Genomic DNA, 17,260 nt, shown 5'->3' with positions numbered 1-17,260 from the left:
GTTCCTTTAGTGGGTCTTAGGACCCACTTAGTGGGTCTTACCTCCTTCCAGAAGTGTAAGAAAAAGCTGGAATAGTTGCAGAGTGACTGAAAAAGCCACCAGGGGCTGGGATTAAACCTATATTTCCGATCATGTCGGGCTAGAAACAGAGCCCTTAAGTGTGGGGTTAGGAATCGGATGGCCCCTCCAGGCCAGGCTTGATTTCCAAGCTTCCTGGCATGTTCTCCCACCTGGTCCGGCTGTCCCCCAGAGTCTGGGCCTTGAACCTTGAGCCTCATGCTAGACTAAAGTCAAGTAAGTAATCCTAGGCCCCCTGCTCTCGCTGTTTCTGAGTGTTTTACCTGAGAAACCCATGTTACTTTTGATAAATTAAATCACCAAATGAGGTAGATAATTCGCCTGGGAAAAATGAAGCCAGGGGAAAATTTTATAGACTGCGTATAGATAAATACCAACATCCAGGTAAAGGTAATTATAACAGAGTTGGTTGGTGCTGCCCGTCAATGTGGTGATTTTCTCCTTACTTCTCCTTGGCTTTTAATGCCTGTCTAAATGGTAATGAAAACACCCTCTCAGCTTATCTGGCCTTTTGTCTCCATGATGCCAATATAACTGGTTTTATTGTGGGGTTGTTTTTTTTTTTTTAGCAGTCCTAGGGGTCTGGCAAAAGTTATGACATGTATCTTTAAGATACACGGGGTGTGGGTGACACGTCTTTTGTTTCTTAGCTGAAGAAGAGCTAAAAGAGATCCAGTTGCTTCCAGGAGCTTAATATGTTGCCCATGTGGAATAAGCAGGAAGAGGAAGTGACATTGATGAAAACACATTTTGCTGCTTGAACTTGACTGTCTACTAACCTCACCCACTAGGTCGCTACTGCTCTGTTGGCCAAGTTTGAGGATATTTGTGTGAAAAGGGAGCTAGGCGGATTCAATTGTGCATATTTTCCTGGCTCCTTACTTGTTTTCGACCTCATTGGTACTTGTTTGGCGTTGGGACAAGGCGGGGGTGAACAGCTACCTGTCACTAGGAAAGAGCTGCAAAAATGAACGTCTACTCGTGCAGCCCAACGTGCCCTGTATCAGGGCGAGTTTCCAGTAACACACAAAGTCACGTCTGGGCAGTGGTGTGCTGGTAGATGCTTCGACAACCAGCTCTCAGGGCAGAAGTCCTTCCTTGTAGCCTTTGTGAATTTTCTTGGTGTAAATATTCTCACCACGGCTGATTTCAAGCTACCAACGTGAGATCCCTGAACATGGAATTGGGAAGGGACGTGCCCCACTGGCCCCCCCAGGCAGGTGTGAGCACACCTCCAACTATAACCGAACGGTGCCAAGGCATCAGAGGCTACGTCTATTCCCATTCTAACCTGCATGACAACCTTGAAACTAGGCAAGACGAGGCCGGGATCAGCTCTCTGTTTGTCAAAAAGGGGAGCTGAGGTGAATAAGACATCTTTGCAAATAGATTCACACAACATTTCCCTGTCTTTCCATACGGGGGCCACCTGGCAGTAAAAAGCGTCGGGCTCTTCCCAGTTGGTCCCTGTTGGACCATGTCCTCCCCTCGGTACTTCCAAGGTCAGAACACACAGGGCTGGAAAGAGAGAAGGAGCCATCAGAATCTATTGTTCCCCATCCTTTCCACCCTGGAGGCATCAGAAGGGAGCGCTGAGAAGTAACTGTTCTTAGCCTCCACAGGTCATCTGAAATGGTAAACAAAGGTGGATGGGCAGAAAGCATGGGCCACACACCTTGGCTTTTAGTCAATCAAGAAGGGGCTGCGAATGGATTGGCATAGTTCTTGAAGTTACAGTTTTCAATGAAAATGTCACTCTCCCTTCATTAGCACAGGGCACTTTCTCGATCACCTGGGACAGCCTCTACTCTCTGTTGACAGACTCAGAGAATAGGAATGGAACCCATAGGATGATGGAATCCAGTGCCTTAGAATCAACGCTAAAACCCTGCTTAGGCCAGTTCTTGGGGGTGCATCACACAGGATGTGCCGGACAAGACGTGTGCGACACGAGGTGAAACGCCTCCTGCAAATTCAGGTCACAACCAGGGGTGGGGGCACCAAGGAGCTGCCTTCCTCCTGCCTCTCCTTGGCTCCAACAGTTATGACATGTGAATCAGAAGGTGACTTCAAGGTCAGACCTCCAAGAACATTATTACATGTAGCGCCTGCCTATTTAAGCCATTTTCATGCTAAGATTGTCTACACACACAAACGTCAGCTTTTGGGGGGAAAGAGAGGGACCAGAGTTTAATCCAATATAACCGTGTCTCAGACAACTGCTTGGTCACAATTGGGTAGCCACGAGTTGCTAAACATTTTCCCCTTGGGCTCAGGGTCCCAAGAGTCCCGGCTGAGCACAACTGAGCAAGTACCAGCTGGATGATATTTGGGTCAAAGCAGCCACCGCGACCATGTGGAGAACAGCAGCCATGCTAGACGTAAGGCCAAACGGCCACTGCCAACCTTACTTGCAGCACGACCGATGTCCCACGGAGACCACCTCTTTTCTTCAGCATGGAGCCCAATGCCTACCGGTTAGGAAGCAGGTGGACGCCATGCTTTTCCCACCTGCCACCAGCACTGCGTGTCCTTGATCATGACTGGACTCAGTGTCACTCCTGGGGAGCCCAGGCCCTCAAAGGAGCTTCTCAGAAAGAAAAGCCAGAGGAAGCAGCTGCAGTCATCCTTTGGTGCAAAATAGGGACAGTCCAGCCTCTGCCCTGGAGGAACCAGGAAGCAGGCTTCAGAGGCCCTACAAGCCAGGGAACCGGGACCGCTGGGCCGGCCAGGTGGGTGGCGGCTGGGGGTGCCCACCCAGGACCCCGAGCCCCCCTCATCCCCGCTTCTCACCAGCTGTCTCCTTCCTCACTCTCCAGCAGGAGCGGCGGCCTTCACTCAGAGACCGGCAGAATGTTCTGGCTGTGGGAGTCGCCGGTGAGGCCCGAGGAGTGGAGGGAGCGCCGGTGGAGGATCCGGTTCAGGATCTCTTTGCAGCTTTTGCGGTACTGGTGTCGCAGCAGGGAGTACACAAAGGGGTCAGACGCGGCCTTGCTGTAGGCCAAGCACTTGGACAGCACCCCCCAGTGGGAGCCGATGGGCACCGAGGAGGACAGCTCCACCAGCCTGCGGAGACACGGGGACGCCGTTACTGAGAGCACAGCCTCCTGGCGAGCCTCAGCTTCCCGGGGCTGCGTCCTCAACAACAACGATGGCAACTGCGATTTACAACAGTAACAGTAACGGACGGTGGACATTCGCCAGGCACTTAGTTTGTTCCGGCTACTGGACTCACTGCATACTTTACACACGTGACTTCTTGGACCACCTGCCCCCCCCTGCCCCCGGAGATGTGACTATCTCTGTTTTACGAGTGAGGAAAAAGATGTCCAAGGAGGTTAAGTAATTTGCCTAAGGTCTCACGGCCAGCAAATTATAAAGGCAGGATTTGAACCCAGGTCTGTCTGACTCTGGAGCATAAGCTTACCTGAGAAATAGGCTAGTGGCTAATAGTGTCCTGGCCACAGGCTCCGACTCTCCTGCTGTCCTGCTGTGTGACCCTGGGCAAGTCGCTTCCCTTCCTTGGGCCCGGAGGTTTTAGATGAAAACCGAGGCAGTTAATTAAGACCATCTCTACACTGTAACTGGAAGAGGCTGATTCTCTGCTTCGAGTCCAGCTCTGCCCTCCTGAGAAGGTGGCCTGGGAGGGAGGTCTGCAAATAATTTTGCAACCATTCTGCCAGCTCCCAGTACATCTTGCATCAGGAAGAATCTACAGATGGGGAAGGCCTCTTCCTAGGGTTGGGATTCGGGGGGGGCCCTTGGCAACGGCAGCAGTCAGGTACCCTAAAGTGACCCTCATTCTTTGGGAGGGGACAAGGGGAGACACAGCCCATGTTTCAAAGGGGTATTTTTCTGTAGGTCCCCCAGTGCCCATTGAACAACTCCATTTAATGGTGCCAATGCGAGACTGTGAGGAAATAAAGGCCTTCCTCTGTGTAATGGAATCCCTCCCCCCCTCCAAATCAAGTCCCTTACTCTCCTTTCTCTACTGTGTCCAGCACCGTTGGCCATATTTGGACATTATGCAGCATTGGCACAAGGTAGAAAAGGCCACAGACTGAAGATCATAAGTTACCCTCTGTCCGCTGTCAAATGAGGAAATTGAGGCCCAGAGAGGAGACGGGGTTGCCCAGCGTCACACAGCAGATTGTGAGAGAGGAAGGTCCAGCGTCTGTGCCTTGGGATCTGGCACCTGTATTCTCCGGGGTGGGGGTGGGGGGTTTGCAGGATGACGGGAAGCAGTGGTTCTCAGTGTGGCGGGCCGCCCAGGTGAGGCCCCGGCTCCAGAAAGGACTGAGCTTGGGCTGTCACTTTGTGCGGCCAACCTGCGTGCTTTTTCCTGGCTTCGGGCCGAGGCTGTGGGGACAAGCTCACGAAGGGAAGGAGGAGAAAGCCGGCGGGATCTGAGCCTCCTGTGCAATGCCCCTTTTTTGAACAGCCCCTTAACGAGCCCGTCTGAAGCCCCCCATTTGGCCTCCTGTTTCTGGCGCCATTGGCTACCCTTGCCCTCTGACCTCGCGGGGGGATGTGGCCTCGTTTCTGCCCATGTCCTTGTTAGCCCGAATGGGGAAATGGAGCTGTTAGCATTTGGGAAAGCTGTACTTTAAGAAACCTATTTTGGGAAGTGAGCACTTGAAGGGGACAAAAACCCTGAGTTTAGAATTCACACCTAATAATGACAATGGAATAGCTGAATGCCAACACATTGTCACTACACGATGCCAAACGGCCTTTCCAAAATGTCTGCTCTTCTATGTGTCGCTGAATTCAGTTCTTTGCATCCCTGGCCCTCCCGAGAGGATTCTTGAAAGAGCCAAGTATCATTAAACCATCCGGCAAGATCGGCAACATTATTATTTTGTAGATTTCACAGGCTAAAACTATTCAGGGCAATGTAAGATTTCACCACTGGATAATTAAGAGATAAAATGTACTTCAATCGCTTCTCGGAGATTTTATGTGAAGTCTGAATCCTCTGCCTGGTTCAGTAATAATCATCGCCAGCTGAGTGTCTACTTTGAGCAAAACAATTGATGTGCACAATCTCTCCTCTTACAATTATCCTGTATCCTGTGTCCTGTAGGAGGTATCATTATTCCCATTTTACAGACAAGGAAATCAAGGCTCAGAGAGCCAGCGAAACCCGGTTCCACGCTACTGCTGCCCAAGTCCTGACTACAGGGCATGCTGGGATTCAGATCCAGCCCCGCAGACTGGACCCAATGAGCTCTGCATCTCTCCCAGCCCCGGGACCGCTTCTCCACAGTCACGCGCTCCCCAGAACCTTGTCACTTGCCCCCGTCCACAGTACACACAATGACTCCTGTTCCGAAAAGCCAGTGTGTGGCCCTTGTCAGGGCCTCCGGGCAAAGAGATGCTCTGGATCAGCACAGGCCTGGACACTGGTGTGGCTGCTGGGCCAGCCTGAAGTGGGGATACCCCTTCCGTGCTCGGGTGTGGCTGGCTGACCCACTTCCTGCCTTTCCTGTGCACATGGGACCCCCCGCCCCACGCTGTGCACCTGCTGTGGCTAGCTTTGCTCAGACCTAGCTCTGACAGTTCCGAGTCTCCGTTTGTTTGAGGGCACCGAGAAGGGGCAAGGATTTCCACATTGTCACAACGGCTTCTTTCTAATTCTAGATCTGGGCAGGGATAGCACGTGGTTCCCTCCAGCTGACCTTTTACAGAGGGAATCCTCCAGCCCATCTCACACCAAGTCTAGCTCCGCTCACCCCCTCCGAGCGCCCTCCCCTCCAGGAGAGGGAGACTGCCAGTTCTGATCAGCCATATTCTCCTCGTGGGCAAGGTCACTGCGTGCTAGAAGGTTCCTGCCATGCTCTGCCTCTTCTCTTTTTAGTGAAAGAAAAGTCCACGTGGTGGATTACTGAACTCCGCTCTCCTGCCCCTACCGACAGCTCTGACCCACGGGCCCTGAGTTTAGGGATTATCGGGCTTACGTGTAAAGCAGTCCTTTGTTTCCCTTTGTTATATCACCTCCCGGGTTGAATTATCTCCCCCAAATTCATGTGTTGAAGTCCTAACCCCCAATACCTCAGAATGTGACCTTACTTGGAAATGGGGTTGTTGCAGATGTAATCAGTTAAGATGGGGTCAGACTGGAGTCAGGTAGGCCCCTAACCCAGTGCGCCTGGTGTCCCTATAAAAGGGGGAAATTTGGACACAGATGCACAGGGCGAGAAGGCCATATGAGGATGATGCAGAGATTGTGTGATGCTTCTCTAAGCCAAGGAATGCCAGAGACTGACAGCAGACCCCCAGAAGCCAGGGGAGAGCCCTGGAACAAACTCCCCCTCATCCCTGGCCTCAGAAGGCACCAACCCTGCCATCACCTTGATCTTGAACTTCTAACCTCTGGAACTGACACGAGGCATTTCTATCGTTTAAGCCACTCGGTTAATGGTAGCCTGAGGAAGCCCATGGGCATGTAGGAGGCTGTTAGGCAGGACTGGTTGTTGTTGCCTTTAACAGCACAACGTGGCACCGAGCCCCCACCTCAGTCCTAGAGCCCCGTGTGCAACAAGGTGGATGCCGGGGTTACAGAACCGTGAGGGCACTGCCTCTTCTCTGAGCCTCCTGCCCCCAGCCCCTGACCTTCCGTTAAGCACCGAAGTGACTCTCCACGTACTTACTGTCTGGGATGTGAACCAGAAAGACCTCTGCCAGCAGGCCCTGCGCAGGGGGAGACATTTATGCTTCTCTGCTCAAAATGCACCCAGGCCTCTTCCCAGAGCCCCCCCCCCCCACAGTTCCTTGTGCATATCCCCTGGGGTGAGAGCCCACACTCTCATCAGCAGGGCAGGGGGAGGAGAGGGGAAGGGGGCCAGGAATCTGCTTTTCCAAGGGTTCCAGGCGACTCTGAGGCAGGTCGGGTCAGAGTTGCTCTGTGAGCCCTTGGGGGCGTCCCAGGATGGTGGGAGGTGTGAAATGCTACAGGGTGTGGGCCCGTTCACAACTCGGAAGCACAGCACAGAGATGTGTGTTTTTCTGACTCAGGGCGCTGCAGAGCAGATCCCCGCAGATCCCCCGCCTCCACTGGTCCAATGTGCCCGCCCCCCCTTCTACACCCCTTTGTTCTGCATTTGTTGCAGGGGGTGAGGGATTCTTCCTGGGAGCCACGCTCTTCTCTCTTGGCAACAAACCCTCTGATCTGGGTCACTGGCAGGTCTCTGTCCTGGCTGTCACAGCCGAGGGCTGGAAGCCCTCCCCTCTCATCCCTCCCCTGCAGACCCCACCCCCACCCAGCATCCGGGCCAGTCCCCGCCTCTGGAAGGAGGATGGGGGTACATTTGCCAGAACTCCATTCTCTGGACGCCCAGAGAGACCAATGTCTCAATTCTGCTCGACAATGAGAGTCCCCAAAGAAACCAAGTTCTGGGGTGAGGATAGGAACAGTAATACCAGCAGCTGTAGGCCCGGCAACACTTCTGGGACCCCCAGGGCTCAGTGCTTCGATAGCCACTTCACAAACACTGCCTCAAGCCCCTGAGAGTGCTCCCCCTGCGGTACAGAGGAGGAGCCATGGCAAAGTGATGCACCAGTCCACATGGCCTGGGTGTGGAAACACCAGGATTTGAAGCCGGGGCTGTGGGCGCCAGGCTGCCCCTCCCACCTCCTGGACCCCGTTCCAGGGTACCGTCAAAGACCTTTACCTTCAACTCTCACACTTCACGTGGTAAATTGGCTCTTTCGTCCATTTTGAGCTTATTTTGTGTAGGGTGTAAGAAAGTGGTCCAGGTTCATTCCTCTGCCTGTCGCTGTCCAGTTTTCCCAGCAACACTTGCTGAAGAGACCGTCTTTATTCCATTGAATAGTCTTTCCTGCTTTGTCAGAGATTGGCTGACCATACATTTGGGGGTCCATTTCTGGGTTCTCTATTCTGTTCCACTGATCTAAGTGTCTGTTTTTGTGCCAGTACCACACTGTCTTGATGATGACAGCTTTGCAATGCAGCTTGAAGTCCGGAATTGTGACGCCTCTGGCGTTGGTTTTCTTTTTCAACTTGGCTTTGGCTATCCGGGGTCTTTTCTGTTCCATACAAATTTTAGAATTGTTTGTTATAGCTCTGTGAAGAATGCTGGTGTTGCTAGATTGCTTTGGGTAGTACAGACATTTTTTCTTCCAGTCCATAAGCATGGAATGTTCTTCCATTTCTTTGTGGCTTCTTCAATTTCTCTCATAAGCTTTCTACAGTTTTAAGCATATAGATCTTTTACCTCTTGGGTTAGGTTCATTCTTAGGTATTTTATGGGTTTTGGTGCAATTGTACATGGGACCTATTCTTTGATTTCTGTTTCTGCTGCTTCGTTGTTGGTGTATAGAAATGCAACTGATTTCTGTATGTTGATTTTATATCCTGAGACTTTGTTGAATTCACGTATCAGTTCTACCAGCTTCTTAAATACAGAGAACTAGCTGGGGGTTCCAGAGGGGAGGTGGTTGAGGGGATGGGCTAAACGGGCGATGAGCATTAAGGAGGGCACTGGTTGGGATGAGCACTGAGTGTTGTACGTAAGCGATGAATCACTAAATCCTATTCCTGAAACCATTATCATGCTCTATGCTAACTAACTTGGATTTAAATAAAATCAAAAAACAAAAACAGAAATAAAATATCATTGGACATAAGAAATGAAATAAGTGGTAAATTGGCACCCTCTCTTTCTATCTTACATGCCTCCATCATCTCTCCTGCCCCCACTGCCGTGTGCACACGCACACGTGTGTACACACACATGCACACTGGGCACCAAAAGCAACACGGGCCTCAGAACATTCTTTGGGAAGCCAGCCTCAGGTCTGGGGAGCCTGGTTTGTGTATTCGAAGACCTGTAAGTAATAAGCTGACACTTTACGTTTTCGTGAGACATGAGAACGGAAGGCATTTTATTAAAAGAATATTAACACTGGACAAGCAACTGCATATTAAACCCCTCTGCCATCTACATAATTCCATGACTTTGAAAAGCCACAACGATGGTGCCGTCAGATCCACTAATGCTTCAAAGCCCCGCTCTGGTGATTTGGGACAACCATAATTGTTTCTAAGCATATGTGGCTGCAAAGATAATAGCCTTACAAATGCTTCTAGACACGTGAATTTTAATTCAGAAAAATTTAATTAGAGCTTTTGGACGAGAATCCGTTGCAGATCTTCAGACTCTGCTCAAACACTTGGAAAAAGTCAAATGTGACCTAGCAGGGCTTTGAGGGACACAAGAGCCAGTGTCTGTAATAGAAGGTAGTGGGGGCGCTTGGGTGGCTCAGTCGGTTAGGCGTCCGACTTCGGCTCGGGTCATGATCTCTCGGTCCATGAGTTCAAGCCCCGCGTCGGGCTCTGTGCTGACAGCTCAGGGCCTGGAGCCTGTTTCAGATTCTGTGTCTCCCTCTCTCTCTAACCATCACCCATTCATGCTCTGTCTCTCTCTGTCTCAAAAATAAATAAACGTTAAAAAAAATTAAAAAAAAAAAAAGAAGGTAGTGACTCCTATTTAGAGTGAAGGTGGAGATTTCCAAGTGTTCTCCACGGTCATCCCACATGCTCCAAGGTACAGGTGCCAGTGGCTCTTTGGTTGGTACAGTTCAGGGACCTGTCTTTCTGAAAGGTATTTGCTGCACAGCCAGCACTGTGCCAACCAAGTCTACTGATGGCTCCAGCTGCCAGAGCTGATGGCCTCTGGGTCCTAGTCTAGGTCTACCCAAGCTGCTGTCAGCCGTGTGGGAGGCCAGAGGTGACTCGATGCAAACCCACCACTTCTTCTAGTGAAAGGTCTCACGTGCCTACCTGTCTTCACCTGTGGGTGCTGTAGGTGCTACGCCGGGTTCACACCGAGGTGCTTGGGCATAGGAAGTTAGATGGGTACCCACCCTGCAAATGGGCATCTCTGTATTTCCAGTTGCCTGGTCCCCAGGCTTCGGACATGTAGCATGGCTGCGAGGCTAAATTATTGCCAATGGGCTCAACACTGACCTTTAACCCTCGATTCTGCCGGTAGCTACTCTTGTGACCATAGATAACTCATCGCACCTCTCTGAGCCTCTGTAAGGTAAGGATTCTAGTGCTTACCTTGCAGGAGAGCTGTACTAGGTGCAACCAGGTAAGCATTGGTACCTCCTAGGTGCATTACAGGTGTCCAATGACAGGTGACAGGTGCAGTTATGAAGACTTTGTGTTCTCCAAGAAGGGAAGCCTGAGAACCTAGTTGAAGACCCGAATGGTTCTTGACTCAAGACTGATGCTTTCTTTTTTTTTTTTTTTTTTTTTTTTAATTTTTTTTTCAACGTTTTTTATTTATTTTTGGGACAGAGAGAGACAGAGCATGAACGGGGGAGGGGCAGAGAGAGAGGGAGACACAGAATCGGAAACAGGCTCCAGGCTCTGAGCCATCAGCCCAGAGCCTGACGCGGGGCTCGAACTCACGGACCGCGAGATCGTGACCTGGCTGAAGTCGGACGCTTAACCGACTGCGCCACCCAGGCGCCCCAAGACTGATGCTTTCTTACCTGAGAAAGTTATCAGGCGGATGTGACTGGGGACAACGAGAAGGACCCCCTCCCAGCCCACCAGGTCTTGATCAACTCAAAAAGGTGGCAGAGGTCACAGCCGAAGCCCCCTCTCTTCTCCAGTGTTCCAATTCTGCCAGCTCCTGGGGTTCACCACAGGGGTCCTGATGTTGACCTGAACTCTTGCCCATGTCCTCACTTGTAAGGCTGGAATGGGTGGAAGTAGCAAGACAGGCCACCGGGACAGTCACTGCAGTGGTGGGAAATATTAGTGTCTCAGCTAGCGGCTCAACGTCGGGTTTAAGTGACACTCGAACAGCTTGCTCCCAATCGTCTCCAAAACTGCACCGTTATGGTTCTGAGCGGGTCATGGCACAGCGTGCCTTCCTACAGCCTTATGGGAGCAGAGTGGGAACCACCATGTTCCCAGAAGAGAAGCAGATCAGTGCGGCGTGAGGCTTTGCACAGGCTTTGGTTTCAGGCAGACCCGAGCTGGAACCCTGGCCGGGTCCATTGCCAGGCAAGGCTAGTTCCCGTCTGAGCCTCAGTAGCCTCATCTTGAAACGAGGAGGTTATCGAGGCACGAAGAATGGCACAGCTCCGGGCACAGAGCAGGGACTTAACAGGATTATTCTCGGAGACACAGGGCTGGTTCTTTTCCTCTGGATTCCACACGGTCAGCCAGTTACTGCCTCAGTGGTTTTGACTGTTATTTCCATGCACAGGAGGGAGGCAGAGCATAATCCAGGAGACATCTAAGCAGATAGCCCTCCCCAACTGGGTGGTCGTCAGCCATTCCGTTGACGACTTGAATACAGCCAGCATCAGAGGGAAGAGGAATTCGCCCCTTGTTTCCCCCTGCCCCACTGGTTGACTTGAGATGTCTTAGCTCAGCTTCTCCAGCCCTTGGACCTGGTCCAGCCCTTGGACCAGGACTTATACCATCAGCTTTCCCAGTCGGCTGGGCCTTCAGATTCAAGCTGATGTACACACACCAGCTTTCCGGAGTTTCCGGCTTACAGAGGGCAGATTGTGGCACTTCTCAGACTCTTTCTTTCTCTGTCTCTCTCTGTCTCTGTCCCTCTCTCTCTCTCTCTCTCTCATCTATCTATCTATCTATCTATCTATTATCTATCTATCTATCTATCTATCCAGCTATCATCTATTATCTATTATCTATCTACCTATCTATTATCTATTATCTATATATATATATTATTTATCTATTATCTATCATTGTCTATCTATCTATCTATCTATCTATCTATCTATCTATGTATCTATTTTCTAGCTATTATATATCTATTATCTATCTATCTATCTATCTATCATCTATTATCTATCTACCTATCTATTATCTATCTATATATATTATTTATCTATTATCTATCATTATCTATCTATTATCTATCTATCTATCTATCTATCTATCTATCTTTCTATCTTCTATTCCACTTGTCTGTTTGTCTGGAGGATCCTTATACAACACAGTCATTGACAAGCCTTGGTAATCTACCCCTGCTGGGTAAGAGGGTTCTGGGGCAGGGGCTCACGGAGCCATGTCTGCGCGCCAGGCACTTCTCTGCCACAGCCACAGACGTGAGTGAGAAGCAGGGGAGGACCTTTCTGAGAGCTTGAAGAGCTGGTAGACAGCCCACTGAGGTTGGAAGCCCATCCCCACCACTGACTCGGTGTGAAACTCTAGGCAATGCGACTGCCCCCCTGCAACCCTGTCCTCGGTTTCCTCCTGGGTGAAGTGTGTGTGTGTGTGTGTGTGTGTGTGTGTGTGAGAGAGAGAGAGAGAGAGAGAGAGAGAGAGAGAACTGGAGCTGTGGTTCTCAACACCACTCATGACTAGAATCTTCTAGGAGATTTTGAAACCACCAATGCCAGGAGCCACACCTGGCGATTCTAATCTCCAAGTTGGCAAACCACCGTGCCAGATTAGGAACTGAAGACAGCACAGTCCGTGTCTCACCTCCTCAGGCAGGGGAGACCTTCCTTCACTGCGCGCCCCCGCCACTCCCAGCCCGGCTTCACGGTGCCTCTCAACACATGCTCAGGCTGGCCACCGACACTTGGTCCCAGCTGGCCTGCAAGGTGCCACCGACTTACGCTCCCTGGATGAGACGCCCACGAAGGGACCTCCCACTTCCAGTACCCACGGCTCTAGGTTCTCCATAAGGAATCATTTCCTGCAAGAAGTTAAATTCTCAACTACATTTCCAGAGCAGGGCCCGTCTTCAGCTTCTTCTGAGATGGGGGCTCGAGTCTACACTTGGAAACCAGCTTGCGAAGAACAGAAGAATCAATCGCCCCCAGAAGCGCTAGCAATCTCCATGCCAGTGTTGGCGGGGATAGACTGCGCTGCGTTCCCTGCATGGGTTATCTGACGTATGCCCTACCAGCGATTGAGTTCTGCAGGCAATCCACGTGTGGTTCTCAGCCCGGACCCTCAGTAACACTGAGGGACACTTTGGGACAGGTTCTCTGGGAGTGAGCATGAGAGTGAATCCTGCCCCACTCCGACCCCACCGCACTCCGTGTGGCCATGTGGACATCTGACAGTGGAAATGTAGTTCTGATGGGACCCTGGCCATGCCCAACACATGCCTAGAGCCCAGAGAGCTCCCTATGTGTGATGAGCACGTTGGCATATGTCCATCCCCCTGGGGTGTGCCTGGGACCTCCAGTGACCATAAACACAATACATCTCACTAGAATCTCTTCTCCCCTCAGTCACAGAAGGGATGTAGGGGAGGGGTGAGGAGGGGGTAGGTGGTTCCAAGAGGGGTGTAACTTCAGGGGGACTAACCATGAGGATCTGCCAGCCACAAACTCCCCTGACACCCCTGGTTGGGGTCTGATATGTCCCCTCCTTCAGGCCCTCCAAGAGCCCCTGCCTCAGTGCACCTGTCCTGGTGGAGGGACACAGTGATGTGGTCACTCTGTATATGCTCCTAGAAAAACTCTGATACTGAGAAGGACATTGACCGTGGAGGGAAGGGAGGCAGGGAGTTCTGAGCACTCTTGCAGGGCATCAGGAATGGAGATCCCAGGGGGTTCCTGGTCAGTGAAGGATGAGTGATAAGAGCAGCCAGAGGTCAAGGGAAAGAGGGTGCTGGGAGGAAGGTCATCGACACAACTCATACCCCAGACCTCCCTGACTACAGACCAGTGCTGTTCAATAGGAAGAGAAGGCAAGCCACAGGTGGGAAAAGACGCAGGTAAAATTAATTTTAACTGTATATTTTATCCCAGATATCACCATTTCACTGTGGAATCAGTACAAAAAAGCATATGTGTGCTCATGCCAAGCCACGAAACCCAATATGCATTTACACCTATGGTACATCTCAATTCAGACAGGCCACGTTCAAGTGCTCTAAAAGGACCTGTGACCGGTGGACCCTACACAGGGCTCTAACTGCTTCATGCTGTCCCTTCTGCTTGGATTGTCCCTCCTGCATAGCCGAGCCCACTTCACAAGCCTGGTCCAGGAAGCTCCCTCCAGGAGAGCCACTGGACCCTGTCCCTATCAGATGACATGACATGGTGTTCTGTTTGGGTATGAGGGCCATGTCTACAGGGTCAATGTCCCCTCAGAGGGCATCTCTTGCAGGACCGCACCAACCCATGCCTCCTCTGCAGGGCCTTTTATACACTGCGCACAGAGAAGGTGCCGGAAAAAATGTGTGTCAAAATGAAATGAGGGTATGTTTGCATATTGGATGAGGTTTGCTTAGGATGGCTCTTTTGTGCCTATAAGAAAGCTAAGACAGGAGCCGGATAGGGTAGTGACAGCGGGGGAAAGATAGTGCCTGCAACGAACGGTCCTGGGAAAGTTGGGCAGCCACGTGCAAAAGAATGAAACCGGACCGCTTCCTTACACCATACCCCAAAATAAACTCAAAATGGATTAAAGACCTAAATGTCAGACCTCAAACCATAAAACTTCTAAAAGAAAACACGGGCAGTAATGTCTCTGACATCAGCCACGGAAACACTTTTCTAGATCTGTCTCCTCTGGCAAGGGAAACAAAAGCAAAATTAAGCTCTTGGAGCCACACCAAAATAAAAAGCTTCTGCACGGCAAAGGAAACCATCAACAAAATGACAAGGCAACTAGGGAACGGGAGAAGATGTCTGGAAACGGCATATCTGAAAAGGGGTAACATTCAGAGTATATAAAGAACTTCTGTAGCTCAACACACAAAGAACAATTAACCTAATAAAAAGACGAGCGGAGGACCTGACTTGACATTTTTTTTTTCAAAGAAGATACACGGATGGCCAATAGACACGTGAGAAAATGCTCAACATCACCCATCATCAGGGAAATGCAAATCAAACCCACAATGAGGAATCACCCCACACCTGTCGGAATGGCTAAAATCAAAATGACCAGAAACAACAAGTGTTGGTGAGGATGTGGAGAAAAAGGAACCCTCGTGCACTGAACTGGTGTAGCCGCTGTGGAGGTTCCTCAAAATATTAAAAGACGAGTACCATTTGATCAAGTTATCTCACCCTGGGTATTTACCCAAAGAAAATGAGACCACTAATTGGAAAAGATATATGAACACCTGTTCATAGCAGCATTATAGGTTCAACAGTCAAGATAAGGAAGCAGCCCAAGTGTCCATCGATCGACGAATGGAGAAAGAGGCGATACATACGTACAATGGAATATCACTGAAGCATAAAATAGAATGAAATCTCGCCATTAGCAACAACGTGGATGGATCTAGAGGGCATTGTGCTAGGTGAAATAAGTCAGTGAGAGAAAAGTACTACACGATGTCACTGATGTGTGGAACTTAAGAAACAAAACAAAAGGAGAAACCAAGGGAAAAAGAGACAGACCAAAAAAAACCAGACTCGTAGGTACAGAGAACAAAGTGGTGGTGGCCAGAGGGAAGGCAGGTGGGGGGACGGATGAAACAGATAAAGGGGATCAAGAGTTCATTTGTCGTGGGGCGCCTGGGTGGCTCAGTCGGTGAAGCGTCCGACTTCAGCTCAGGTCATGATCTCACAGTCTGTGGGTTTGAGCCCCGCGTCGGGCTCTGTGACGACAGCTCGGAGCCTGGACCCTGCTTCGGATTCTGTGTCTCCCTCTCTCTCTGCCCCTCCCCCGCTCACGCTCTGTCTGTCTCAAAAATAAATAAAGACATTAAAAAAAATTAAAAAAAAAAGAGTTCACTTGTCGTGATGAGTACTGAGTAATGTACACAATTGTTGAATCATTATACGCGTGAAAGTAATATAGCACGGTATGTTACTTATAACTCAACAAACAAATAAAATTAAAAATTTGCCACCTCCCCAAAAAAGAAAGAAAGGCAACAGCTGGGTAGATGGTGGTAGTGGGGCTGAGGGTAGCTTCACCAGAGCCATATTTTGTATTTGTGAGGTTTTCTCGGCATAGCTTTTTCTCCTTAGTACGTTGCCATTCATCCCCATCAAGGATGAACGGTTCTGTGAATATTTTTAAAAATCCCAAATGCATCAAATCCATTTGGAGGGAGCATATTGCATTGCGAATCTACCATCAATTTTACTGAAACGTTATTTTCTGGGCACCATTAGAGCAACCGAGCTATAATCAGAAAAAAGGAAAATTTTGTTGGGAAATGAGATTAAGCCAGAGAAAAAGCCAATAGTTTAAAGTTGGAGCCACATTACCTATTCTCCTCTGAGGGTTCAAGTTCCCGTCATTAGCCCACAGGTCCCCTTTCCTGTGGGATCTAAGAGGAGGGGCGCCTGCCTGCCCCCCCCTCCCGGTGCCTCTCTCCACAACGGATTTGATCCCCTCACTGCACGCACCAGCCAGTCCCAGGTCAGCCCGGGGGTGGGCGGGGGGCTCCAAGGACGAGGGAGGGAGCGCCAACCAACCATGCCAGGTCTGTGCTGCCTACGCTCAAATCCCATCAGTCCTCAAAACAACCCTAAGAGGCAGGCACTGCTCACTTGGATGGGACTGGAGGCAAAGAGAGGCGATATCACTGGCCCAAGGTCACACAGCAGGAAGGAGTGGAGCTATGGTTTGAACCCAGTGGGCACGTTCCAGAGCCCATGCTGGGAACCGTGCTGTGGCCCCGCCCTTGGACAGCAACAGAAACCTTCTCACCTCTGTTACAGCCTGGGTTTCGTGTCCCCTGGAAAACCTGATCTACGCAAGCTCTGGCGTCCTGGCTGGATGTGGAGTGTCTAGACCAAAGGTTCTCCACCAGGGTGGAGGCTGATCCCCGGGGCCATGTCTGAAGACATTTCTAGTTGTTAAAACTGGGGAGCAGGAGGGAAGTAGTGGGTGAGTAGGGGACACGGTGCCCTTAACACCCTACGATGCACAGAGCGGCCTCCCCACAAAGGGAGTTCCACACAAGATGTCAGTAGTCTTGCGGTCTAGTGGATGGTTCTAGAAGGAAGAATTGATGGCTCTGCTCTGCCTAGATCAGACCTATCCAGAGACCTGCAGACTGTCCTAGGTCCCTCGTTCAAAGATAGATTTCGCCCAGAGGAAGCATCTGTGAAAAGACAGTGAAAGACGCTCCAAGAGAAGACAGGGTGGGGGCTGCCGTGGTTGGGGTGGGGTGGGGGGGCGGCAGGACCCCTAAGAGGAGGGGACAGATGCTCCCCTGGGCCAAAGAAAGAGGAC

General features: G+C 50.7%; 1 protein-coding gene across 1 annotated transcript in view; it reads right to left on the bottom strand.

The window, feature by feature from the left end:
• Window positions 1-616: 616 nt before the first annotated feature.
• GPR26 (G protein-coupled receptor 26) overlaps window positions 617-17,260 on the bottom strand; it is a 28,331-nt gene continuing 11,687 nt past the window's right edge. Inside the window, exon 3 of the mRNA XM_058698031.1 lies at window positions 617-3,144. Coding sequence (XP_058554014.1) covers window positions 2,913-3,144 — 232 coding nt within the window. The 3' untranslated portion in view covers window positions 617-2,912. The remainder of the gene's footprint in view (window positions 3,145-17,260) is intronic.

Source organism: Neofelis nebulosa, chromosome 13 (genome assembly GCF_028018385.1).
Source record: "Neofelis nebulosa isolate mNeoNeb1 chromosome 13, mNeoNeb1.pri, whole genome shotgun sequence".
In the NCBI taxonomy this organism is placed as follows: domain Eukaryota; kingdom Metazoa; phylum Chordata; class Mammalia; order Carnivora; family Felidae; genus Neofelis; species Neofelis nebulosa.
Note: the sequence above shows the minus strand (reverse complement) of the source record. Positions and strands in the feature narration are given on the sequence as shown.